Source organism: Podospora pseudocomata (assembly GCF_035222375.1).
Source record: "Podospora pseudocomata strain CBS 415.72m chromosome 2 map unlocalized CBS415.72m_2, whole genome shotgun sequence".
Lineage (NCBI taxonomy): Eukaryota > Fungi > Ascomycota > Sordariomycetes > Sordariales > Podosporaceae > Podospora > Podospora pseudocomata.
Genome location: NW_026946365.1, coordinates 1,021,969 through 1,047,116, shown reverse-complemented (window position 1 = coordinate 1,047,116; position 25,148 = coordinate 1,021,969). Strand labels below are relative to the sequence as shown.

Below are 25,148 nucleotides of genomic sequence, written 5' to 3'. Positions count from 1 at the left end.
TCGACACAGTTTGGGGGGGGCATTAGCATTCATTGTTTTGCGATTTTACCTTTTCCATCTTTCTGTTAAATGTAACTACCAGTTTTTTTCAAGTTGTTGTTTTTTGGTATGGGGGGTTTGGATTGGAATGTTTGGTATGGTATGGATGGATGGATGATTGGGGCTGTCTTGTCTTGAGATTGATAATTGTTGGGGGAGGGCGCAGGGGAAGGGGGGAGTGAAAAAATGGAGAGATCGGGTATTTCTGAAGATTCCCAATTGATTGAGAGAGAGAGAGAGAGAGAGAGAGAGAGAGAGAAACAATAAATATGAGAGGGGAGAATGTGTATTTGTAAATATTGCCTGTCCTGCTTGTGAGAAGGATGAACATGATGGATGTGTTTGATGTGTTGTGTGGATTGATTGGATGTTGATGAGTGTATGAGTGTGAGTGAGGCTTGTGTGAGGTGTAGAAGGCGTCCAGACAGAATGTTGCCCGCCACACCATGGGTTTTGTTGGGGTAAAATGCTGACTGCAGACAAACTGGTATACACTCGGGGATTTGTTTGTATGAGGGAGTGATTGCTGATTTTACTTTGTTGCCGTCAAAGGTCGTTTGTCTCGCCCGTTTCCGTAAGTGCAAGTGTCATCCAAGTTACACACAATCAATTCACAAACCTACCTACCTACCTACCTACCTACCTACCTACCTAGCCAGCTACAGCTTTACTCACCTACAACAATGCGTTAGCCAAGACACTCGACTTCAATTTCCACTTCAACCGGATTATCATCATCATCATCATCATCATCATCATCATCATCATCATCATCATCATCATCATCATCATCGGTGATCAACAATGAAAACTCTCCTCGTGTTAATCCTCCTCCCATCTTTCTCCTCCTCATCAGTAGTAGCTGGTGATGCTGTTGTTGCTCATCACCAACCACAGGATTGTCACTCTGGGGGTGAAGAGCAGCACCCACCACCAAAATGGTGGCGTGCCTCGATGTCCCGAAACGGGAGTACACCTTATTACGCTGGAGATCAGGCCTACGAGTATTATCGGGACGTGGTCGAGTTTGGGGCTGATCCAACGGGGGGGAAGTCGAGCAGTGAGGGCATCAATGCGGCGGTATCAGCCGGGAACAGGGCGAACAATACTGTTACTACCCTCCCGGCTTATGTCTCGCTGCCCCCGGGGGTTTATCTGATTACGGAGCCGGTGCGGTTATTGGTGTCGACTTATCTTGTCGGGAGTCCGGGGGTGTTTGGGGAGACGGTGTTGAAGGCGGCACCGGAATTGGGGACACGGCCGTGAGTGTGTGACTTGCTCTTGCTGGTGGCTGGCACTTGTTTATTTCTTGTTTTGTCGTGGGGTTACTCCTATTTTGCTGGCGGAGAAGAGCTGATGAACTTGTGTTTGTAGGGTGGTGCTTGGTTACGATCCCTACCAAGGCCAAGGCAGCGCCAACAAGAACTTTTATATCGCCCTCCGCAATGTGGTGGTTGATATGACTGCTGTACCGAAAGAGACGGCAGCTAGTAAGTCGTTTCACTGTTCCCTGGGTTGGAGATGGTGGTAACCAGCGTCACAGGGGGGATCGAATGGAGTGTAAGTCAGGGGAGTAGTCTCTCCAACATCAAGATTGTGATGCCGAGGGGTGAGGGGGTGAGGCATAGGGGGATGGCGATGGATTTTGGGGGTGGGTCGGGGAAGGTTGTTAGTGAGGTGATGGTTGAGGGTGGACAGATAGGGTTGGAAATAAATAATCAGCAATACACGTTAAAGGGGGTGAAGGTTAAGGGGGCGGAGGTGGGGATTAGGGTGAAGAGGGGGTATGTGGTTAGCATCATAGGGGCGAAAATTGAGGGGTGTGGGATTGGGTTGGATTTAAGGGGGGGAGAATGGCAAAAGGGGGAGGTGGTTGGGGGGGTGTCGGTTGTTGATACTGTTTTGAGGGAATGTGAGACGGGAGTGATGGTGAGAGACAGGGGGCAGGGGGTGGTGTTGGATTGGGTTGAGGTTGGTGGTGGAGAGAATGTGGCTGTTAGAACTGGGGGTAGGGAGGTGTTACTGAGGGGAAATGTGAAAAGGGGGCAGGTGTGGGTTATGGGGAATAGGTGAGTCTTTTCTGTTTGTTGATCTGAAAAGAAGAAGTGGAAAGGTGGAAGGGGGGGATGTGGTAAAGAACACAACTGACAAAGACTCACTCCAGATCGCCTGATGACTCCCAAGAACCCAAAACCTACCCTGCCCCCCGGCAGCCCTCCCTCGTCACCCCAGAAGGAACCTACCTCACCAAACCCCTGCCGCAATACATCTCGTTCTCTCCCTCCCAAATAATCAACATCAGATCCGACCCCTCCCACCCCGTCTACGGAGACAACACCCACGACGACGGCCCCTCCATCAGCGCTATCCTCGCCAAAGCATCCACCCCCGGCTGCAACACCGTTGTCCTCTTCCCCCGAGGCATTTACCTCACCCGCTCAACCATCCTGATCCCACCGAACACCCGCCTCGTCGGCGAAGTCCTATCCACCATCTCCGGCACCGGTCCCTTTTTCTCCAACCCCTCCTCCCCCCAACCAGTCGTCCACATCGCCGCTCCCCCCAACTCCGATGTCACTGGCCCAGTAGAGCTATCCGACATCCTCATTTCAGTCCAAGAAATCTCCCCCGGCGCCACCCTCCTGCAAATCTCCCTCCCCGATGTCTCCCTCTGGTCTGTCGTGCTGAGAGTAGGAGGCAGCATCGACACAGCCATCACCGATTCCTGCTCCAACCCGAACCCATCAACCTGCCTCGCCGCGCACACCTTGTTGGATATCACCTCGACAGCGTCAAACATCTACCTAGAAAACATCTGGGGCTGGGCAGCCGACCATGCCCTGGATGTGATCCCCAACGTCCCAGCGCAAAACATAGCCGTTGGTCGCGGGTTGACCATCTCCCACACCTCGGGGCCGGTAACCATGATCGGAACGAGCTTCGAACACTGCGTACTGTATCAATATGGCTTCTTCGACACGAGAGATATTCTGGTGATAGGGCAACAGACTGAATCACCTTACTGGCAGGGTCAGGGTACTTCCTTGCGAGCTCCGGGGCCATGGGAGGGAGAGGTAGCATTTCATCATTGTGAGAAACAAGGAAAGGGTGGTGATGACAGGTGCTTCCGCGCCTGGGGAGCGTACCTCGACAACGTGACCGATACAACCATCCACGGGTCGGCAATGTGGGTGTTTTTCAACGGGATGGATGATAACTTTGTGGGATGATCCGCAGTGTGAGGGGACGGGTGGGGTTTGTCAGACGAATATGGTTTTTGTCAGGGGGACGATGGAAGGGGTGAGGTGGTTTTCTATGGGGAGTAAAAGTGTGGAGAATATGGTTTATAGGGATGGTGAGCAGGTTGGTTTGGTGAGGCAGGGGGATGTTTCTGGCGGTTGGGGGGGTGTATTAGCTGCGTATTTTCTTGACGGGGTGGGAGGGGACAGGGGTGGTGGTGATGACTCCGGGGGTGGGAGGGTGATTGTGGGAGGGTTGACACTGGGGGTGGCGGGGGTGTTTGGACTTTGGGCATTGATGTGATTTGAGATGTGAATGGAGGAGTGGAAAATAATGTGTTGTTTTTGAAGATGACTGGAAAAGAGGTTGATGCAAAGAGGCGCTGCCGATGCAGGCTACTTTTGACATACATATATACTATTTCAGTCACGTGAATATTAATAAGGCGTGGTGGCAGAGTGGTCTAATGCGCAAGACTAGAAATCTTGTTCCTTCGGGAGCGTCTGTTCGAATCAGGCCCACGTCGGATTACTTTTTCCAACTTTTTTTGTCACCAGACACATACTGTGTCTGCTCTTTGACTTGTAGTCAGCATTTGCACGTTATAATTTCGAGACTGTTTTGAGACTGGACGTGGATTAAGCTCCATGGCCAACACCAACGCCACTACCAGCAACCAACAATCATCCTGCGCTGGCTACAACGGTGTGCCAACGTCTGACTCCGGTTCCTGTGGCTCGGTCCGTGTTAGGGCAGATAGGAATCTTGTGTAACAAATGGGACGGTCGTGCAGCCAAGTCAACTTGGCTTCCAGTCACCATATATTTGCTGTAACCGAACCGATATAAAGCTCTCGTCCACGGCGAGCAACATCCAAGATGCAGTGTCGGAAGGTGATGCGATGTCGAACATAACGGCCACCAGCCGACAACGTCGGAACATTCCCGAAGATTGACTTCGAGTTTCCGCCTCTTCCATAATCGCGATCCTGACAAAGACATCTATCTGTCTACGCATACCTAGGCAAACACTCCTCAATCTAACACCGTCTTGCTCCGTGTCGCCAAATCGGTCTCGAACCTCGGTATCCATTCATTCTGCGGGGAAGCTGGTCCTTGCAAAACGCGGGGATGGGGTCCCGCTCCCCCAACCGCCATCCTCCTTCTCCAACAAAGGCGTCCAATCGCAACATCAATAATTTTCCTAGTCACAGCACCTTCCAGGATGTTGAAGCTCCAAGCTTCCACTTCCTCCAGATCTCTGGCACTTCTGCGCACCCCCACCTTTGTAGGGAGGCCGACCATAGCTCCCCTCAGCTCGTCCCCTTCCCTCGAATATGAGAGTCATGGAAACAAGACGGATTTCGGGCGAACCGGCGAACGTCTCCCTAGCCCACCGTCCCGTCCGAACCAGACATACACCAAGTTGGGGTATTTATTAGGGGCCCTCGACAAACGTGTTCCGTGGCGGGCGGTCAACCCGTTCCTCGTTAATAAACCCAGCTGCCCCCTCCCCCCCGGTCAAGTTGCACAACTTCCTCGGATTGCTTCAAGAACATTGCGAGTGGATATCGTGAATCATTTTGGCGTTTATACATATTGGCGTTCGGCTCACCTTCCGTCCTCCTCACCGTTCCGTTAACCGTTCTCCTCCTCCTTTTGTTACTCGAACTTCGACCCATAGCCAACCAGTAACCGCCCAAAATGGTGATCAACTCAAGATGGACGGTTGATATTCCACGCAGCTCCCTACAGAAATGGATCTTTGGCTCAGCAACCGAACCTCTCGCGGATACAAAGTCGTTCATCGACCCCGAGAATCCCGACAGCAACTACATCACCCTCAGTGACTACCGACTCCTCTCGAAGAGGGTGGCCCTGGGCCTGCAAAAGGCCGGCTTGAAGACTGGCGAACGAGTCTTGATCTTCTCGGGCAACAACATTTTCTTCCCCTCGATTTTCCTCGGCGTTCTCATGGCGGGTGGCATCTTCACTGGTGCCAACCCAACCATGGTGACAAGAGAACTCGCCTATCAGCTTCGCGATAGTGGCGCCAGTTACATGTTTGTTGCCGAGGCAGCTCTGAAGACGGGCCTCGAAGCGGCAAAGGAGGCCGGGCTGCCCAGAGATCGCGTCTTCATCCTTGGCGGCAACACCCCTGTCGCTCCCGAGTTGATTGCTTCCACGAACCCGAGCCCAGGTGTTCAGGGGAAGGCGGAAGGGGCCCGACACTGGACCGAGCTGCTTGTTGGAAATCGCTCACAGGCTGAGAAGTGGTCGTGGCAGGAGCCTGCTGACCCAGAGAACACTCTCTGCTGCCTCAACTACAGCAGCGGGACGACGGGAGTGCCCAAGGGTGTCATGATCACTCATTACTCCTATGTTGCCAACAGTGTCGGCGTCGTCTACATCAACAACCTGGATCCCCAATTCCAAGAGAAGCAGAAGCGAGCCCGGATGGTCTGCTTCCTTCCACTCTATCACGCATACGGTCAGACATACTTCGTCGCCACCATGCCGTACCTCCGTACCCCAGTATACATCATGCAAGGCTTTGATTTTGTGAAGCTTCTCACGTATATCCAAAAGTTTCGCATTACCACCCTGGCTTGCGTACCCCCAATCGTCATTGCCTTTGCCAAGCACCCTGCGGCCAAGAAGTTCGACCTTTCCAGTATCGAGAGCATAGGATCTGGAGCGGCCCCGTTGGGCCTTGAGGTCGCCAGAGAAGTTGAAAAGATGCTTCCAAATGCCGACTACATCCGCCAGGGATGGGGAATGACCGAGGTCACCTGCACGGCAATGGCCTGGGATCCTAACAGCACCGAGGGTTCCTCCGGTGGTGTGGGTGAGATGAACCCCAACTGTAAGGCAAAGCTCATGTCTCTGGATGGAAAGACAGAAATCACCAAGGCTGGCGAGCGAGGTGAACTCTGGGTGTCGGGTCCCACTCTGATGCGTGGCTATTGGAACAAGCCTGAACAGACTGCCGATACTATCGTGGTCGACGGCGATGGGACTCGTTGGCTCAAGACCGGGGACATCTCGTACGTGGAGAAGTATGAGCCCGGTGGTATCTTCCACATCGTGGACCGCTCCAAGGAGCTGATCAAGGTCAAGGGTAACCAGGTTGCACCAGCAGAGCTGGAGGCTCTTCTTCTTGAGAACCCAGACGTGAATGATGCTGCTGTTGTTGGTGTAACGATCAACGGTGAAGAGCTGCCGCGGGCGTACATTGTGCGGAATCCAACATCGAAGGCTTCGGAGCAGGACGTTGCCAAGTGGATGGAGGGCAAGGTTACTCGTTATAAGCGGTTAAAGGGTGGTGTTGTGTTTGTGGCCGAGATTCCAAAGAATCCGGTAAGTGAATCATATCCCACATCGATGAAGATGAATATTGACGATGATTTTAGTCTGGCAAGATTCTCCGCAAGATTCTGCGGGAGCGTGCGGCGAAGGAGGTGGGCGACAGTGCGCCCAAAGCGTCCAAGCTGGCTTGAGCATTTGTCGGGGGATTTGGGATGGAGTTTGGGGGTCAACATTTGTGTAGAACACTTACCTAGCGTTGAACGTGACAAGTTTGAGGTTTCTGTTTCATGTGGACTTACCCTCGTCCCTTCCCAAAAAGTTGGAAACTTGAGTGATGTTATGTGCCTGCCTAGCTTGCGAGGCGGAAGAAGCTCCTGGAATTCCGGATGAGAGGGCGAGGAAGGGCCTACTGAGATTATGAGAAGGCGAGGAAGGAACACACGGGCAGGGCTTATGTGGCCCTGCTTCATGGGAAACCCACACAGCATTTTCACCAATTCCAAGAGCATTGTGCTCACTCTTATACCTTAATATCATTTTGTCGGCATCCTTACCAATTGTATTCGTACAAGGCCGTTAGCTGCCGTCATACACAAACCATGTCGTCGATACAATCCTTCTACCACAAAGACTCGACCCCCTCTAGGTCTTGCAAACCTCACAATCCTGAGAACGAGGCCTTTACGCAGGCCGAGATTGAGGCAGCTCGCCGACCACTTACACAATCCTGGCGACCAAAGGGCGTCTACGAGGAAGTCACTATTGCTGAACTTCAACCTGGACCTACCAAGGTTCGGTTCAAGGCGAGGATCGTGAACTTTTCTGCCGCCACACATGGAAGAGGAAGAGGTCGCTCTGCGCTCCCAGAGAACTTTCACACGCTGATCGTCAAAGATGACACTGGCGTTGTCCTCGTGAGTACCCTATGCATTAGTACATGGTCAGTTCTAATATACATGGCAGCTCAAACTCCTAAGCTCGGGCTCTGACCAGGACGTTCTCAAACTCGGCACCCTCGTAACTGTCTGGACTGGCTTTGTGGCCGATTACTCGGCAGCACACATAGCGTATTCTAATTTTCGAATCCCATTCGTCTCGTTGATGATCTCCATTCATCCCTCTGCAGGGTCAACATCCTGTATCAGATTCCACAACGAAACCAATCCATCGCAAGACACCACCGAGCTTTGCCGTGTGCCTTTGAACTACGATAACTTCATCAATTTATCTCAGGTTCCTGGTCTCATGAGTCTCAAAGCCTACATCAGCAGTGGGTATGATGACAACCAGGACGCCCATATTCTGGTATGCGTCTTCAGTGCCGGCCCATGTTTGACGGTTTGGTCCAAGGACAAGCAGAAAGATCTGGAGTTGATCGAAGTTCGAGTCTTTGACGAGACATGCAACAACTGTGTGCTCAAACTCTGGGAGGACAAGGTGTCCTCGGCCGAATCCTGGGTCGCCAACCAGACCATTCTTCTCATCACCAACCCAATCTTGAAGCACTCTATCCGGAGCAATGGGCTGGTGGAACTTGGCATCGGATCGAGTTCTATGGTCGAGGTCGATCCTGACTTTCCGGACGCTGACTGGCTTCGACACATGGCTGCCGCTCGCACGAGAAAAGAAAGCGTCCATATCCCCTTCCCGGTTGACATTTGGGATGTTGACGCTGCTATTCACGGGCCTGGCCGGACGCTCTACACGCTGGCAGACATTGATGAGTATGTCCGCGAAGTACCAGAGGTAGTTTTCACAGGCAAACTCAACCTGTTGATCACGGGGGTGTCGATTGTGGAGCAATGCAGGAAGCGGCAGCTCTGCTGCTTCGAATGGTAGGCTCGCATCTTCACTTACCCTTTTGTGAACTCATTTCATACACTTTATTTTACCCCTTGATCACCTCCCCCATCCCTTCCACTCGAGTATACTGACACCTTTGATGCTCAGCTGCAACATCCCCCTCTACTCCCACAACGCCAACGCCACCTGCAAAAACTGCCTCAAAACACACGAGCTCTCCCTCAACCCAAAGATCATCGGCTCCTTGACAGACGAGGCCGGCTCCGTGGCAGCAGGGAAACTGATTTGGAGCGATAGAGCGTGGACTGAACTCCTATTCGGGAATAACAACACTGCCCCAGCCGAAGCTGTACACACGCAGGCTATGCATGTGTTTTCAGAACTGGCCGACGACTCTCACGCTGATCGAGGTATCGTCGCTGTCAAGAACGGGGATGACAATGGTGATGTGAGCATCAAAAAGGAGAAAAGCGACAGTGTTGAGATCGAGTACGAAAAGCACTTCCTTGGAGACGACATCTTTGACGACCTGGATGATTTGGACGACCCGTTTGATGATCTCCAGCCGCAGGAGGTGGTGGCAAAGCAGAGTTACGAGTCGTGGAAGGTGCTGACTAGGCTTGATAACGATTCGCTGAGGGACGTGGAGGAGCGGCTGTTGTATTCGAGAGTGACGCTGACGTTTGGGTGGTCGCCGAGGGTGGGGAGGTTGTGTGTGCTGGGTGTGGAGTGGTGAAACATTTGGAACAGCAAGATCTCTGTGGTGCTGACATGTTGGTGGATAATCTTGTTCAAGGATGGTGGTAATTACCTGACTGTTTATATTTGCTGGCCATTTGCTTTTTACGATTCACTTTGCACGCACATAGGTCTCCACGGCGATAATGGTCACAATGAGGGAAGGAAATTTCATGTAAAATAGTCATACAATAACCAACACTACCTAGCTAGACAAGCTGCTTGCTATACAAACCCTAAGATGCCAACTCATCGCCTTGTTGCCTGGACCACCCCAGCCATGCCATTCTGTGTCCAACAACATAGAAAAGGGTGACAGGGTAGATAATCAAATTAAGACAACGAAAAAAAAAACCTTTCCTTTCCGTTTTTACTAAAAAGAAAAAGCCTAGAAAAATACATATACACTTTGTCGGTACCCCCCTTCCCTATCCCTTCAACAGAAACAGACCAGTAAATAGACGATACCCTGCTAGAAGGCCCCATCAAAAAAAAAAAGACCAAACCATCATCATCACCAGTTTTTCTTTTCCCCTTTCTCTCTCGCCTTTACCCCATCCAAATTTACCTTCTCTTCTGTTTCTTGGCCCCCTTCTTATTATCCTCCTCCTCCAACCCACTCTCCCTATCCCTCTTCCTCGCCTTCTTCTCCAGCTCATCCCAATCCTCCCCCTCCTCCTCATCAGACATCTCCGCCTCATCACTAGCCTCGGCAGACGCATTACTGTCAAAGTCCGAGTCCTCCTCGCTCGACTCGCTGGCAACATCCAGCTCCGACTCGCTAATCTCAAACGCCGATTCCTCCTCCTCCTCGTCAGACCCGCCCTCCTCGTCCGAGTCGTTCTGGAGGAAACCCCAGCCGCCGTCCAAAAAGAACTGGTGCGTGTCTGCCGTGACGGTCTTCATGATGACCGACCAGTTGAGGTTCAGGGGACCCTCCGAGTAGGCGATGTTAACGGAGTCCAGAAACTCTTTCACGTCCTCGAGCGACTCAACCGGGATGGTGTTGATGTGCGCTGGCGGTCGAGTAAAGTCCTTAAAGATAAAGACCAGATCAAAGTTCTTGAGACCGTATTGCACGCGTTCCAGATGGGCGATTTCAATGTCGTCCAGCGTGATGACCATGAATGGCGGTTCCGTGATCTGGATCAGACACTCGGTCGTGGGCTGGATGTACACGTTACTACGGAAGGGCACGCCATTGAATCCTATCTCGCGGAGCGGCATGTCCACTTCCAATCCCTCGTTCTTGCCCGCTTCGGCTATCTTGTCGGCAAAGCTCTTAAACAGCCTATCGAGCTCGTTGCGACGACGGCGCTCCTCCTGCTCGGCTTCGAATTCGTCCTCGTCACCATACCTGTACTTCCGCTTCCTATTGCCGGTTTCATCAAACTGGATATCGGTGGCTTCACGATAAAACTGCACATCCTTGGTCTTCTTCTTGCCGAAGAGGATGGGGTCCTTGAGGTGGACGTGGATGATGACAATCAACTCGTGCTCGCAGGGCTGGAAAAACAGGTGGCGGACGTTGGAGAAGAGAATGTCGACACGTTGGGTGGTGCTCAATGGTGACTGGTAGCGGAGACCGTTCTGGTGAATCTCTACCTTACCTGGCACACGCTTGCCTTCCATGGCCGGCCGAATGAAGACGTTATCCAAAACAGCGGGGCGGCGGTCTGAAACACAGGTTAGTGGCAGTCACAGTAGTCAAAAGCGAAATCCTCTTACTTCTTATCTCAACCAGCTTGTCCTGCTCGATAACATCCTCCAGGTCTTTCTTCTCCTGCTCCTTCTTGACGGCCTCGCGCTTGAGGTTGGCAATCTGGTTGGCAATGTCGGTATACCGATCACCATCAGTCGAACGGAAGGTCAAGCTTCTGACGAAGTGAGCCGAGGCATCCTCGAATGGCTGATCATCCTTGCGTCCAACACCCTGACCAGGTGACAGGAAGTTGATGCGCAGGAATGACCACTCGCCTTCATCACTCTTGCTGGCATTCTTGATGGTATTGACGTGGAACGGAACGGGTCTGCCCATCACTGGCAGAACGATGGTGGCGTTCTTTTGGTCAATAACAATGCCCATATCCCTGACCTTGGGGGGAAACTGGTTATCGCGCTTGTACGACTCGAAGCGCTTGAACTTCTTCACCTCTACGCCGTTTTGGTCGGCCGTGGACTCGGCATACTTGGCCAAACCCTCGGCCTGCTTCTTTGCTGAAAGCTCCTTTTGATGAGCGCGACGCCTCTTTTCAGCGTCGTCATCCACCGCCGTGTTGCGTTCAGAGCGCAGGCGAGTGCTAGTGATGTTCTTAGTAGCAACAGCACCGACTCGCGAGTCTCTCTTCTCCTTTTTGGGAGTTGGCTGAGCCTCATCCTCGTCTTTGAAGAAGAACGAGGTAGCATCAACCTCCACGGGAGCCTCGCCTGTGAACACCACTGGCTCTGCAGCGGTGACGCGGACTGTGTCGGTGAGAACCAAGGAGTAAGTCTTGCTATTCTTATCCTGTGGGTTGGGGTTCTGAATGTCGCTGAATCCAGTGGTGATGACAAGTGTCATGCCATCCCGCAGAGTCCTTTGGTTCTTGGCGTTGAGAACCAAAGTGGGGTCCTTGTTCTCAAGACCAATTCCGTAGCCAACATTCTTCAAGAAATGCTTCTCGAGTTCGGGCTTCTTTGATTTGATCAAGCCAAGAGCCTTGGAGTAGACATCCTTGACCACCACCCCGTCCCGGATCCCCTTCAGGATCATGTTGTGAACAGAGAGCAAAAACTTGTAGTTGCTCTCCTGGGACTTGTTGGGGTCCACCATAAAGGTTCTGGCAATCTGCGAGCAGTATGACTTGTATCTCAGGCCCATGGCCGCAATGATGATACCAGGGTGGAGGATCTCGTCGTCTGAGTCCTGCTGCCACTTGAGGTCGAATTTTCCGCCGCTCTGCACAATAGGACCCAACACCCAGTCAAGCTGTTCTGGGTCAAAATCGCTCGGTAATTTCTGGCGATTGGGAAGCTGGACAGACTTCCAGAAATTCTCGTCCTCCAATTTGTTGTACACCTTGTCAGCCAAGGCGCTGTGCTTGATCTTCTTGTCTTGATCGAGGATGTTGGACATTTCGTCGAGGAAGTACGGGGTCAAAAGGGCCACGCAGGCCTTGGATGAGCTACGCATGGCGCGGAGCTCTGCCTCGTCCTTCACAGAGAAGGCAGCGGTGGAGAGTGCCGGAGCGATCTCGACCTGTTCCACATCTTTGCAGTTGTCGGCATAAATCTTCTTCCACTCATCGATGAACGGGCCGCTGGAGGTGTCTTTGGTAAGCACACCGACCTTCTTCTGTAACCATGGCTCGTTAGCTCCGAAAACGGACATACGAACTCACGCGCGTGATGACTCACCCCTGCTGCCTTGATGGCATCTGTGATTTTGATGAAGTGCCTCTCGTTTTCGGCCGCGTCCTTGCCCTTGACAAGCACCTCGACGGGGAACCGGCCGCCCTTGATCTGGTCCAGGTATTTGGCTGTAGGCAGTGTCAGCGCACAAACAGGTGGCAATCGAGCCGGAGATCAATCAAGCTGACCTTTTTTCTGAGTCGTGAAAATGTAGAGGGTATCGGTAGTTAGAAGCATCAATGTCGTTGGAAACTCGTAGCCGAGGAGCCAAAACTGCAGAGCTTGTTGTCAGACGGCGCAAAGCTACAATCCGGGGCAATGTTGATTAACTTACGTGCATGGCATTATTTTTGTAGAGCTCGGGCTCCTCGGTGACCTTGCCCATCAGGATGAGGATGGACGAGGCGCCATTGAACAGCGCGTCGCCGGAGCGCTTGTCGGCCTTCCAGGCGTTGACAAAATGCGAGATGCGCTCCTGGAAGACCTTGGCGTCGATTTTGATGTCGGCCATGATGGGCGACTGCGCTTTCGCGGGGGTTGACGATGGCGATGGCGGCGCAAAAGCCAGTCGGTGGGGTGATGTTGCTGGTGGGAAGAGTCGTCGCCCTCGATGGAAAAGTGGTTGTCGGTAGGTATGGAGATGGAGAGGTAGCAGATTGTCTGCCGCCGGGCAAAGGAGGTGTGCAGGGGTGCAACAACTTAACAAGGCTCGGCGGGCCAAGGCAAAAATTTACAGGGGTGTCGCGTTGCTGGACGTTCACAGACCACCCCGTCGCGTTTTGGCGTGCTTGGTTGCCTAAGTGGTTTTTTAGTGGCCTGAGGCTGCCACTTTTCTGACTGAGCAGTCTGAGGGAATAAAAATCTTGGTCCGTCAATCTTGAGGTTCAGCAATGATCCGGGGTTTTGGAAGATGAAACTAGCTACCGTGAGTTATTCGGTGCCGGGACTCGGGACGGCGAATCGAGTGTTGAAAGATCGCCGGTGCGGGGTGGATGGCAAGACAAAGCAAAGGCTCGTCGGTGCGAGCAGTGAATTGGTGATTAGTGGACGGTTCTTGCTAGAGAAATACAGCACTGACCGCAGATTGGTAGTAGATGGGTCGGCGGGCGTTCACAAACTGTTGCGAGTCTGCTACTTACCTAGGTAGGCACGTCAGGCAAGAACACGTCATTATATTCATTCGATTCAGAACAACCCAATGCCAAATAGAGCCCCGAGAGGAGCCAGGTATCTGTACAGTACAGTTCAAGCGTAACTGATGACAACCCACCACGTCCTTTCCAGGAATCGTGGGGCATAGAGAAATAACAAGAAAACAAGCCAAAAACCCAGTGACCGCCATACGCCGTGTAACCCCAAAGCTATTCCCAAGACACTGCACACTGTTGTCAGACAGAAAACAGAACGACGAGTCCAGCCCCGCCCTATAATGCTCTCATAACTCTGCTTTTTTCCCACCGCCCATGCTGTGGCCCTATGAAGTTGAAGCATGCCCCTGTGGTGCCGATGGCTGGTTCCACGAAAGATATGATGGGTCGCCAAGCTTGCGCGGCTTCCACAAAAAGAACGACAAGATGAAGTAGACGTCAAGAACAAGGCAGATACCGCCAACAATGAGGAAAATGATTCCTGGCCAGATGTTGCGCGATCCCATTGTCGAGACAGTGGTGAGGACGAAAGACTTCCCGCCATTATACTTGGTGGTGTCGAAGTTGGACTCAATCTTGATCTCGTATGTACCAGCAGCCATCACCTCGCTGGTGTTGCTCTTCTGGTACAGTTTGTAAAAGTTGGGCGCGGCAGCCAACATCATCCAGTTTTGGAAAAGCTCGTCGCTCTTGAGATCCGGTACCGGGTTGTTCACCTCATCATAACCAAACTTGTAACGCTCCTCCCAGTTGGGTGGGGGCACAATATCTGAATATTTGTAGCTTGTAAGACCATACAAGTCTTTGATTCCAGGCCAAGCGATGCCCTTGGTCGACATGGGATACTCGACACTGTCCTCTGACGAATTTCGCGGGTTCAACAACAGGGGCGGAGAGAAAGTGTCGTTAAAGATTGAGTTGGCCACCAAGCCACAGGGATAAATGATCTTGCCCTCGTGGTTGTGAGTCAGGGGTGCGCAGGTGGAGGCGTTGATGGTGCCGCCATCTACTGCGTCGCCGAGAAGTTGCTTTGCATTGAAAGAATTGACGTAACGACGGTGGTTCTGGTAAAAGTTGTTGAGGTGATAGAAGAAGCTGATGGTCGGCTTCAGGTCCTCGGGGATGTTGATTCGGACATAGCAATACTCCCGCTTCGCTGTGTAATTGGCGACCTTGACATCATTGATCGTCTCTCTTTTCCACTGAGACCGGAAGGGATCCAAGTCGGGATTTGTCACCGAGAAATGAGCCTCGATGTTTTCAGCCGGAATCGGTCCAAAGTCATCTGTTGGTGCGTCGGTGATACACTTGGTGTAGTCGATCGAGATGTCGCGGACCTGGAAACATAATTTATAAGCATGTGCCCTACAAGGGCAGTTCATCGGACAGCCAACCCACAGTATGCGCAAGGTATGTAAGATAGGCGCCGAAGCCAAGGTAGATGGCGGCGAGAATGGAGAAGATGGTGACAATAAGTTTCGGTGTCAGCACACACTGCCAGGCGCGCATGCGTTGCTGGCGAAAGGCTGTATTGGGTGGGCGGTTCTTGGGCGCATCCGTCTCGGAGTGGTCATCTGCGGCAGCATCGTCGGAGGCTCCTCGGCGACGTCTCGGAGCCATGGCGAGCGTATTTTTTCCGACGTCGTCGTCGTCGTCGTCGTTGCGGGGTGGCTTGGGGGGTTGTCAAAGGGAGAGGATCTCTGGAAAAGGAGCGTTTCGAAGACACGGAGTCTTCGGTGTCTGCGGCGAGTTCAATGGCCCGTGCTGTGTCTTGGCAGGAGGCTGTGACGGCTCCAGTGCTGACGGAGACAGGCAGAAGGAAATTCATTTTTGGAACAACCCAACGGCGACGACCAGACAAGAGAGAGCGGTCACGCGATCCGGCACGTGGGACTAATATCGAGTGTGATGGGACTGCTCATCACAGGGGAAATCATGAGAAACAGTGGAGATTGAGATACTCTCGGGGTGTCCGATCAGAGGGTTCGTAAATTGCTGAATACCACTCTGGGCGGGCGAGAGCCATTGTCTGGTTGATACGAATCTCTCTGGTAAGGGACATATCCGTACCGTTGACGACTATCTGGTGTTTATCAAATAGTAGGGATTGGAGGAGCTGCAGGCCTCAGCAATGCCGTCCTAGTACCGACATGAAGCCTTATGGAAGAGTGACAGCCACACAGTGTTCCTGCGCATGTGCCAGGCCACCGGCAGACAGAGCCCTAAGTCCAACGTCTGAAGTGTTGCCCTGGCTTGTGTGCCCCAAATCCGGACAGAAGCATTCCTTCTTTCACTCCCGGTGCCAAGGGTACGCAGTTGCCACCTGGTGAGCACGCTGCGGCAGATCTGCAAGAGAAGCCGAAGCAGAAGATCGGTCAAGTTCAGCAGCACGTCAGCGGCCAAGGCATGGGCCATATGACGGTCCATGCGCTTTCTAGAATTGTTCGACGCAAATGACTGGCCTGCGCCTAGCGGTATTGTGGAGTCAAAGCGAGAGGGAGGTCCCGGTTGTGAGGGGGGCCTGATGTCCGTTCTCAGCCAGTGACTCTGCTGATAACAGCAAGCTCTCACCATGTCACTCATGTGCCTGGTCACGGCACTCATGACTCTGAGCTGCGAGGTATTAGATATCATCTTGCTCTGCCTAGTCGTCAACCGCTGCTCCAAAGTGGCATCTCCCCGGATTTGCGCCGCCTGGTTGCGGGCCTGACTGGGGTCCTTGATGGCTCCAAAGTCTTTCGGTGATGAAATGCAGGGAACACAGGCGTCTCGATACCGCACTGTCGAACTGTAGGGCGGGAACCACCCCACTCGCCAAACGTAAAGCTTCACCTCCATCTCCCCTCCTCGCCTTCCAGTCTCCCCCCCTTTTCCGCCTTCCTGGATTCCCTTTATTTTTTTTTTTTCATCTCTGCATCTTGCCATCTCGGCCTCTTCTATACCTGATCCTCCTGCTCAACCCAACCTCCTTGTACTAACTCTCTCCGTTTCTGCTGTCACTATCTCTACTCTACATACCTACATTACACATTACACGACCCTGCCGTTCGTCTGTCCCAATTTCTGCCGCCGTGTGCCGGACTTGTCTGTCTCGGCCTTTATTCCTTGTTCGCCTGCAAGCCGATCGTTAAGCTTCCCTACCACCTCCCTGGCTTAGCTCGGATTGCACCCTCTCTCTCCTGTTCTTTATCATTGAGAAAGCTCCTCGTCGACTGCGGCATCTTTTTCTCCTACAACAACACTACCCCTCTTCGCCAGCTCCCGCTTCTGCATCCCGAACGCCGCAGACTCCCCATAGCCACTCCACCACACATACTCCCACCGTCGGTGGCTTTGTCCAGCCAAACCATATCGACGCCTCCTGTGTCTCTGGCCGAAAAGTAAGTCAAGCCATGCCTTCTCATGTTTCACGGCTTTTGTTGCCCTGTCTCAATTTCTCTTTCGGCGAAACCAGACGGGTTTGAGCTCTGCATGACGAGACCGTTCATACAACAGCAGCTTGCCGGCGCCCTGCACTTCTCCGAGTCGCGCAGCCCATTTTGTCTCTAAATGGCCCTTTTCCTACATCCTCGCATTGCACCGCTTGAGTCGGCCATGTTCTAACCGTGTGCTGCAGCCCCCAGAGAGAAACAGAGTTGGTATCCTGACTCTGTAACCGACATACTCGCCCAGGCCGACCTCAAGTACATCAGGCTCGGCCCCCTTTTTTCGAACCAGATCGTGAAATTCTCCAATCGATAAACCACACCCACTTTCTGAACGTTTTCCAACATGTCCACTGGCTTCAGCAGCCCTTTCGGGGGCAACTCGAACCCATTTGGCAGACTGGAGACCACTGGTATGCAAAGAGTCGCCGAGGAGGACGAAAATGACATGGTGACTTCGCCCACAACGGCGAGCTTTGGCCGCGCTCCAGCCGACCATGGCGCCGGTCTCTTCCGAAGCCCTTTTGGTGCCGATGCGGCATCTGATACACACATGACTGGAGTCAACAGGCCCCATCTTGATCCAACAGGCTACCCAGCCCAGTACAACTTGGGTCGTCGCACTTCGGTATCGGCCGAGTCACTGAAACCCCCTACCGGAGAAGCTTATGACAATTGGACACCTCCTGTGCATCCCAAGACGCCCGAGCAACTGGAGCGGTTGAAGGAAGCCATCAGCGGCAATTTCCTGTTCAGCCACCTCGATGACGAGCAAACCGCCCAGGTATTGGGGGCTTTGATAGAGAAGCCGATCCCATCCAAGGATATCAAGGTGAGTTGGGCGTTCGTGTTTGGCCAAAAAGGGCACGACTAATCTGTTTGGCAGGTGATTACCCAAGGAGATACCGGTGACTTCTTTTATATCATCGAAAAGGGTTCTTTCGATATTTACGTCAGCCCCACAGGAAAGGTCGAGCCTGGTTTGGACGGGGCTGGCAGGAAGGTTAGCACCATTGGTGCAGGCGGTTCTTTTGGAGAGCTTGCGCTCATGTACAACGCCCCGCGGGCCGCTACTGTTATTTCCGCCGAGCCCAACTGCACCCTCTGGGCCTTGGACCGTATGACCTTCCGGAGGATCCTGATGGAGTCGACCTTTGCCCGTCGTCGCATGTACGAGGGTTTCCTCGAGGAGGTGCCTTTGCTCTCAAGCCTGACCCCGTATGAGCGCTCCAAGATTGCGGATGCGCTCAAGAGCGAGAAATTCCCGGCCGGTCACACCATTATTCGCGAGGGCGACCCGGGTGACTCCTTTTACTTGCTTGTGGATGGCGAGGCGGTCGCTCTTAGGAGGGGCGACGAGGCCGCTGTCAAGCACTACAAGAAGGGCGATTTCTTTGGCGAGCTCGCTCTGCTTAACGACGCACCACGCGCCGCCAGCGTCGTGAGCACCACTGAGGTCAAGGTTGTGTCGCTTGGCAAGTCGGCGTTCCAGCGGTTGTTGGGGCCGGTCGAGAGTATTATGCGGAGAACCAAGTATGTGGGTGTCAAGACTGGGGTGGAGGAGATGGATCCCCTTCAGACGGTTTAAAGGATGATGGAGCATGGAGAGGGATCAGAATAGGGAAAAGAGGTGTAATGGGGCACGGTGTGGGCGCTTGCTTCTCGAGTTTTCTTGGTGGTGAAAAGAACAAATATTGGAGAAGGAACAAAGTATGGTATTCTTGGTGTGGCTTTGTGGGTTGGGGCTGGAGTTTTGGATTATTATTTTCACTCTGCCGTCTCCCTTATTTTTTTTTGACCTACATTGATTATTCAAGACCAAACACTTTGGCTTGTTATTAGATACCTGAAGGAGTAGCAAACAGGTCATGATAGCAAATGCTATGTTTGCCTAGGGTTATGTACATTGCTCACCCCACCCATATGTATTGTGCGAAATGCATAGTCGTTGACGGACACATAGACAACATAGTGCTTCTTATCTTGTGGCATATAGCGCCGTGTCAAGAAGCTTTTTGCACCCCTTTTCACGCCTTTCGACAATTCTTTGGGCAGCACTTTTGGTTCACAACCCGGCCACATTTAAGTATATTAACACTTTCCGTGTGAAGCAACATATTCTCCCTGATTTATATTCCCAAACTCCAGCATATTTATGACAATATCCCTTCCCATTTTACGTGTCTGTCCCTTACTCTGCCCCCTAAACAACGATCCTCAGCATAGAACCTCCCCTGTTGTGGTAAACTCGTAAAACTCCCAACATTTCGTTACAATTCCCACCTCACACATCTCTCTTGCTTCGTTCACCTGACCTCTTTCTCTCCCCCTCTCGAAATACCGCCTCGTTTCTCGCAGTCTCTTTTGCCAACAACAACAACAATCTCTTACTCCCTCCCGGCAAGAACCCCCAAAACCTCCCTCCTCACCCCCTCGGTCGCCACCTCCGTCTCCAGCACCCTCCCTACACCCATTTTCCAATTCTCCTCTAGCATCCTCATCTCCGACCCGACCTCTTCTTGTCTTGTCTTCCTCGCCAGAGTCACAAGATCGATCTCTTGTTTGGTCTGGGCGAGTTCCTTCTCTAGGGCCTTGAGCTCGCCCTCGAGGTGGTAGTTCCCGACTAGCCAGGCGGTTTTTCCGTAGGTGTCTAGGAGGGCGAGGTGGGAGCGGCGGGAGGAGATGTAGGCGTGGGAGGTGTAGGCTTTTGAGAGTTCTGACTGGAGGGAGTGGGGGGTGGAGTTAGGGGGTTGGGAGGGGAGGGTGTTGTATCGGGACAGGTCCAGGGCGTTTAGTTTTGGTGGGGGGGAGGTACTGGAGAGGCGGGAGAATTCGGATGTGAGGAGAGGGGTGAGGAATTGGGGGTGGTAGGGGGGGGGGAGGAGAGCGTGGTTGGGGTCGTCGGGGTGGAGGGTGCGTTCGCGGGTAATGAGGGTTTGGGCGGCGGTTAGTTGGGTTGATGTGGGGGGGGAATCGATGTCTGGGAGGTTACGATGAGAGTTGAATAATAGGGCAGATGGGGGGGGGAGGGGAAGGAAACTTACATGGGAGGGACTCGTGGATGGTGGTTATGGATGGCATTTTGGAGGGTGGGTAGGTGGTTATAGTTGAGAGAGATTGGGAACTTGTGGAGGGCGAAAAGGTTGGTTGTTTTGTTGTTGTTATGATTGTATAACTGGTGTGAAGCAGGCGTGGGGATCTTGGTGGTGGTGGTGGTGCTGGACGGTTGAACTTGACGAAATCTCAAAATGAATGCGACTGCGCGATGCGATGCTTGAAGACGCGCTGGATCTCACTTTGGAAAAATGCGGTCTCCACTCTACACAGTGAACAGACGCCAGGGGTGGGCTTAGCCTTCTTATCGGAGCTCTTATCTAGTGTCTGCACGACAACTTCAAGTAAAGACAGCACTTGCTGCTCTTTCGGTATGAGATATCCAAGACAGCTTCGGCAGTTAAAGATATAATACTGCAACTGCCTCATCCATCCAAAACATAGACAAAACTGTTCTGACATTCAAAACTAAACAACAGCTTCCCAAGTGAAATATTAATGCCAAACTCCTCAGTTCAGTGCAAACGGCTGCCACCCCGATACTCTTGGCAGCGGGGTGTGCACCGCCCCTTTGTCGAATCGGGCAGTTTCCTGCGACAATGACGACACAAGGCAGTCGCTGCCAAGAAATCACCTCCAGGCCTATCGTTCATGTTGCTTGGTTTCTAATACAGTTGGGTTCAAGTGACCAACAACAGATAACACCGCTTCAACAGTACCTATCTCAAACTTTTTTTCGCTTCTCTCAACTATCATCTAGAATATGCAGTGCAGGTAGCTTCCGCCCTGCAAATCCTCCACCATGGACGCCCACGAAAAACTGCTCGACCCCGCCAACCTCTGGGTTGACTCGGAAAAGGACGGAGCTTATCAACAACAGCCGTTGCTATCACAACCACATCAACAGACCAAAGACGGGGACTCAGAGAACAAGAGATCACTACCGAAAAGAATATACTACCGGTCCATCATCGGGTACCTCACCTCCATCCTCGGCGCCCTCATCCTCGGCTGTGCACTACTTAGATTGTTTGCCGCCGAAGCCCCCGGAAACTGGACATCATGGACAACCTCAACCCCCCAACCCCCACCAACAAACAACAACAACAACAACAACAACAAAAACAACAACACATATCTCCTCGGCGTGGGCAAAGCAGACATCACCGGCCCCGTAGTCGAAATCAACCTCATGGGCTACGCCGACCCAAAACAAGTCGGTTCCGGTCTCCGTCAACGCCTCTACTCCCGCGCCTTCATCGTCGGCAACATCGACAACCCTTCCGACCGGTTGGTTTACTTGGTGCTGGACACCCAATCAGGTGACACCGCCGTTCGCTACGGCATCCTCAGCGCTCTTGAGAGCTTGGGGGAGGAATATAAAGTGTACGGTCACCACAACGTTGCTGTTACGGGAACGCACTCCCATGCTGGGCCAGCTGGGTGGTTGAATTACCTCCTCCCACAAATCACAAGCAAAGGGTTTGATCACCAAGGCTACCGAGTCATTGTGGACGGGGCGGTGGAATCCATCAGAAAAGCGCATCAGAGTCTCACGCCGGGGTATCTCAGCGTCGGGACGACAAAGGTTTTTGGCGCGAATATCAACCGGAGTTTGTTTGCTTACCTTGCCAACCCTGAGGAGGAGAGGGTGAGGTATAATATTAGCATCGAAGACGACGGGTCCGTTGAAAAGGATTTGACGCTCTTGAAATTTGAACGTGCCGCTGATGAGAAGGCTTTGGGTGTGCTGACGTGGTTTCCCGTCCATGGGACTTCGTTGTTGGGGAACAACACCCTTATTGCGGGGGATAATAAAGGGGTTGCGGCCTATTTGTTTGAAAAGTCGATGAGAGGGGGGAATCCAGATTTTGTGGCTGGTTTCAGCCAGGCAAGTGTGGGTGATACGAGTCCTAATGTTCTGGGCGCGTGGTGCGAGGATGGGTCGGGGGAGATGTGCAGTTTTGAGAATAGCACTTGTCCTGTTGATGGCAAGTCACAGTCTTGTCATGGTCGTGGGCCCGGGTTTCAAACTCCGGACAGCGGAGCTAGTTCCTGTTTCGAGATCGGGAAGAGGCAGTTTGAGCCTGCGAGGAAACTGTTTGACGAGGGGGAGCTCACGCCGGTGAGGGGGGGTTGGGTGAAAGCTTTTCACAAGTTTCACAACATGACCGGGTTTGAGTTTGAGCTACCGGGTGGGAGGATGGCAAAGACTTGTCCGGCTGCGCTGGGGTATTCTTTTGCGGCGGGGACGAGTGATGGGCCGGGGGCGTTTGATTTTACGCAGCATGATGGGAACGAAAACACCACTTCGCCGGTGTGGAAGGCTGTGTCGAGGTTTTTGAAGGATGCGAACGAGGAGCAGAGGGCGTGTCATGGTGCCAAGCCGATTTTGCTGGATGTGGGGGAGATGGAGAGGCCGTATCTGTGGACGCCGAATGTGGTTGATGTTCAAGTGTTCAGAGTTGGACAGCTTTTTATTATTGTTTCGCCTGGGGAGGCGACGACGATGGCTGGACGGAGATGGAAGGAGGCCGTGAGGACCAGCGATGAGGCGGGAGAGGATGCGGTTGTTGTGTTGGGGGGTCCGGCCAACAGTTATACGCATTATATCACTACGGAAGAGGAGTACGGGATCCAGAGGTATGAAGGGGCTTCGACTCTGTATGGGCCGCACACGCTGGCGGCGTATATCAACGTCACGATGGGGCTGTTGGGGTATTTGAATCCGGATTCGCCGGCGCCTCCGCCGCATGATCAGAAGTCTATGGTGTATCCGCCGGATAATACGAACCGGTCGTTGTCGTTTATCCCGTCGGTGGTGATGGACAATGCGCCGCTTTTCAAGTCTTTTGGGGATGTTTTGACGGATGCTGAGAAGGGTACTCCTTATGTGATTGGGGATGTGGTCAAGGTTCGGTTTGTTGGAGCCAATCCGAGGAACAATCTGAAGCTGGGCGGCACGTATGCTGCTGTTGAGAAGCTGGGTAAGGATGGGACGTGGGAAAGGTTCAGAGATGATGGGGATTGGAGTGTGATTTTTGAGTGGGAGAGGACGAGTGAGCTTATGGGTTGGAGTGAGGTGACGATCGGGTGGGATACCGCTCTTGAGGGAGACGGGGAGATAGAGAAGGGGACGGCGTATCGGATCAGGTACTTTGGGGATAAGAAGGGGTTGTTGGGAGGCGTGGAAAGCTTCGAGGGTGTGAGTGATTGTTTCAGCTTTAAGGCTTGAGGGGGTTTGTAAGCTTTCGTTTTATGATGACGCAAAGTATGGATACGGCATTGATGAGACTGTAGAGTGGCTTGGTTGGAATGATACCCTTGGCGGAGGAAGTTTATTGTTTTCTACGAAACAGCCTGAAATGGGTCTTTTAAGGTTGCTAGCAAATCTAAAGATTGGTACTCAATGTTCGCCGAAGCTATTACCAGGAATCTACAGCCTGTTTAATGATTTTCTGATGAACGACATGGCATTTCAATGGGTTGAGTCTAATATCATGGGTTCTGGTGACCTGATGTAATGACTGTGCTGTGTAGGTTAAGCAACCCATTGTATAATATATATCTCCAGAATTATGCACGTAGGGTTGTTTGTGAAGCACATAGCATCCCAGAAAAAAAGAAGAGTCTTTTCTTCATAGCTGAATCAAAAACAAAGAGTCACCTTACTGAGGTGAAGGCAAAAGGATGTGTCCCCTCGACCGGAATCGAGCCGGTGACCTTTCGGTATCGATAAATTGCATTTACAGCCGAACGTGATAGCCAACTACACCACAAGGGGATTTTATTGAGTTGTTGTGGATCTAGTGGAGGATTAGGGCTTTTCAACAATTCCCGATGTGAATTTGTTATCGAATGTGGGTTTTGTGGAGACATATCCGAGTGTACTGGAGATGCGAGACTTGGCGGGACGGGGCAGCCAGCAGTTACAGTTCGGTAATAACAATTATTTATTCCGTACCTACTCAAGTTGTAATTTGATTTTGGTGGACAAAAAGTTGGTGCAAGGGAAATGACATATCTTCGGACTTGAATAATGTGATAATATTGAGGTGGGATATCAATAGGCAAGGAGTGTCTGGATCGGAAGTGACTTTGAGTAAAGTGATGGCATCACCCAGCCGCGCAAGACTCTCACATATTGCTGAGAGCATCAAGACTGTATAATCCCACTAGAATCCTTCTATCGCTGTTAGCTAATGCTCGAATTCTATTCTTAGCAGACACTTGTTCCTCCTTGGAATATTCGGCTACCTACATACATAGGCAGTCGTCATGTCGAACATCGCAAGTTTCCACTCCCAACGGCCCAACGGTCCGAACAAGGTATCACATCCACGTGGTGAACACGCAAGCTATGATGCTCGCGCAATAATCAACGTCCTCAAATCATCGGAGCTTACCCCCTCAGTGCCCAGCGGTATGTGCAGTAGGTAGAAATGCCAACTTCGAGCTTGACTCCAACGGTTGTCACGGCACGAGCCGTCTGACAAGTGACATGAACCGTGACATCATACCCTGTGTGGGGCCACTTCGGTTGCCCAAAAGTCCAAGAAACGAGACCTGATTGGTGCGCATTTGGTTGCACTGAAGGCTCGCTGAAAGAGAAAGGGTGTTTAGGGCAACCAATGAGATTCTCAGCGCATTACCGCAGCGGACGCCACTGACGATGTGGGGTAGTTCAAGGGTCCAAAGGGCCTCGTCATGGTTGACTTTTTGCTTGTTTTGTGTTCTTTGGTTTGGCAAGAGGTTGATGTCATCCCTGTCTTTGGAAAGTTGGATTAAGGCTGTGGATAGGATCGAGATCTGAATGCATCAAGGGTCCAAGGGTCTGAATCAAGTATGGGAGATAACATTGAAAGAAAGCTGTGACGTGGGAGGGAGAGCGAAGGGCCGATGAGATGGTGTATATATTTTGCTTGATCTGACCTCGAGAAACAGGTCTTAATTTCTTCATTATCATCAGCATCTACACAGAAGCAAAACAAACAAACAAGCAT

At 52.2% G+C, this 25,148-nt stretch overlaps 11 protein-coding genes and 2 non-coding genes across 13 annotated transcripts; 6 read left to right on the top strand and 7 right to left on the bottom strand.

The window, feature by feature from the left end:
* Positions 1-88: 88 nt before the first annotated feature.
* Positions 89-370, bottom strand: QC762_201975 (uncharacterized protein; the record flags this gene model as incomplete). Its single annotated transcript, XM_062887086.1, has 1 exon — positions 89-370. One exon carries the CDS (start codon positions 368-370, stop codon positions 89-91), a length of 282 nt encoding a protein of 93 aa, XP_062746874.1.
* Positions 371-843: 473 nt separating this feature from the next.
* Positions 844-3,269, top strand: QC762_201970 (uncharacterized protein; the record flags this gene model as incomplete). The annotated part of the gene is made up of 4 exons (XM_062887085.1): positions 844-1,301; positions 1,414-1,529; positions 1,583-2,108; positions 2,204-3,269. 4 exons carry the CDS (start codon positions 844-846, stop codon positions 3,267-3,269), a joined length of 2,166 nt encoding a protein of 721 aa, XP_062746873.1.
* Positions 3,270-3,723: 454 nt separating this feature from the next.
* Positions 3,724-3,805, bottom strand: QC762_0032780. Its single transcript has one exon. It is a non-coding gene; the product is annotated as a tRNA-Ser (tRNA).
* Positions 3,806-4,050: 245 nt separating this feature from the next.
* Positions 4,051-6,778, top strand: QC762_201960 (uncharacterized protein; the record flags this gene model as incomplete). The annotated part of the gene is made up of 2 exons (XM_062887084.1): positions 4,051-6,638; positions 6,692-6,778. Exons 1-2 carry the CDS (start codon positions 4,983-4,985, stop codon positions 6,776-6,778), a joined length of 1,743 nt encoding a protein of 580 aa, XP_062746872.1. The 5' UTR covers positions 4,051-4,982.
* Positions 6,779-7,186: 408 nt separating this feature from the next.
* QC762_0032760 (uncharacterized protein) lies at positions 7,187-9,256 on the top strand (the record flags this gene model as incomplete). Its single annotated transcript, XM_062883259.1, has 3 exons — positions 7,187-7,501; positions 7,551-8,422; positions 8,538-9,256. 3 exons carry the CDS (start codon positions 7,187-7,189, stop codon positions 9,124-9,126), a joined length of 1,776 nt encoding a protein of 591 aa, XP_062746871.1. The 3' UTR covers positions 9,127-9,256.
* QC762_0032750 (uncharacterized protein) lies at positions 8,982-9,316 on the bottom strand (the record flags this gene model as incomplete). Its single annotated transcript, XM_062883258.1, has 2 exons — positions 8,982-9,148; positions 9,202-9,316. The coding sequence occupies 2 exons, from the start codon at positions 9,314-9,316 to the stop codon at positions 8,982-8,984; spliced, it is 282 nt and encodes a 93-aa protein (XP_062746870.1).
* A 376-nt stretch (positions 9,317-9,692) lies between these two features.
* SPT16 (FACT complex subunit spt16) lies at positions 9,693-12,755 on the bottom strand (the record flags this gene model as incomplete). Its single annotated transcript, XM_062887083.1, has 4 exons — positions 9,693-10,804; positions 10,857-12,462; positions 12,501-12,646; positions 12,707-12,755. The coding sequence occupies 4 exons, from the start codon at positions 12,753-12,755 to the stop codon at positions 9,693-9,695; spliced, it is 2,913 nt and encodes a 970-aa protein (XP_062746869.1).
* Positions 12,756-13,992: 1,237 nt separating this feature from the next.
* On the bottom strand, positions 13,993-16,002 carry LEM3 (alkylphosphocholine resistance protein lem3; the record flags this gene model as incomplete). Its single annotated transcript, XM_062887082.1, has 2 exons — positions 15,065-16,002; positions 13,993-15,003 (listed from the first exon to the last, which is right to left on the bottom strand). The coding sequence occupies exons 1-2, from the start codon at positions 15,284-15,286 to the stop codon at positions 13,993-13,995; spliced, it is 1,233 nt and encodes a 410-aa protein (XP_062746868.1). The 5' UTR covers positions 15,287-16,002.
* Positions 16,003-16,415: 413 nt separating this feature from the next.
* On the top strand, positions 16,416-17,407 carry QC762_0032720 (uncharacterized protein; the record flags this gene model as incomplete). The annotated part of the gene is made up of 3 exons (XM_062883257.1): positions 16,416-16,456; positions 16,965-17,046; positions 17,300-17,407. 3 exons carry the CDS (start codon positions 16,416-16,418, stop codon positions 17,405-17,407), a joined length of 231 nt encoding a protein of 76 aa, XP_062746867.1.
* A 30-nt stretch (positions 17,408-17,437) lies between these two features.
* On the top strand, positions 17,438-19,058 carry QC762_201920 (uncharacterized protein; the record flags this gene model as incomplete). The annotated part of the gene is made up of 2 exons (XM_062887081.1): positions 17,438-17,923; positions 17,978-19,058. 2 exons carry the CDS (start codon positions 17,438-17,440, stop codon positions 18,677-18,679), a joined length of 1,188 nt encoding a protein of 395 aa, XP_062746866.1. The 3' UTR covers positions 18,680-19,058.
* Positions 19,059-19,112: 54 nt separating this feature from the next.
* Positions 19,113-20,580, bottom strand: QC762_201910 (uncharacterized protein). Its single transcript, XM_062887080.1, has 2 exons — positions 20,136-20,580; positions 19,113-20,071 (listed from the first exon to the last, which is right to left on the bottom strand). The coding sequence occupies exons 1-2, from the start codon at positions 20,170-20,172 to the stop codon at positions 19,479-19,481; spliced, it is 630 nt and encodes a 209-aa protein (XP_062746865.1). The 5' UTR covers positions 20,173-20,580; the 3' UTR covers positions 19,113-19,478.
* Positions 20,581-20,947: 367 nt separating this feature from the next.
* QC762_201900 (uncharacterized protein) lies at positions 20,948-23,380 on the top strand (the record flags this gene model as incomplete). The annotated part of the gene is made up of 1 exon (XM_062887079.1): positions 20,948-23,380. The coding sequence occupies one exon, from the start codon at positions 20,948-20,950 to the stop codon at positions 23,378-23,380; it is 2,433 nt and encodes an 810-aa protein (XP_062746864.1).
* A 460-nt stretch (positions 23,381-23,840) lies between these two features.
* On the bottom strand, positions 23,841-23,929 carry QC762_0032680. The gene has a single exon. It is a non-coding gene; the product is annotated as a tRNA-Tyr (tRNA).
* Positions 23,930-25,148: the final 1,219 nt, after the last annotated feature.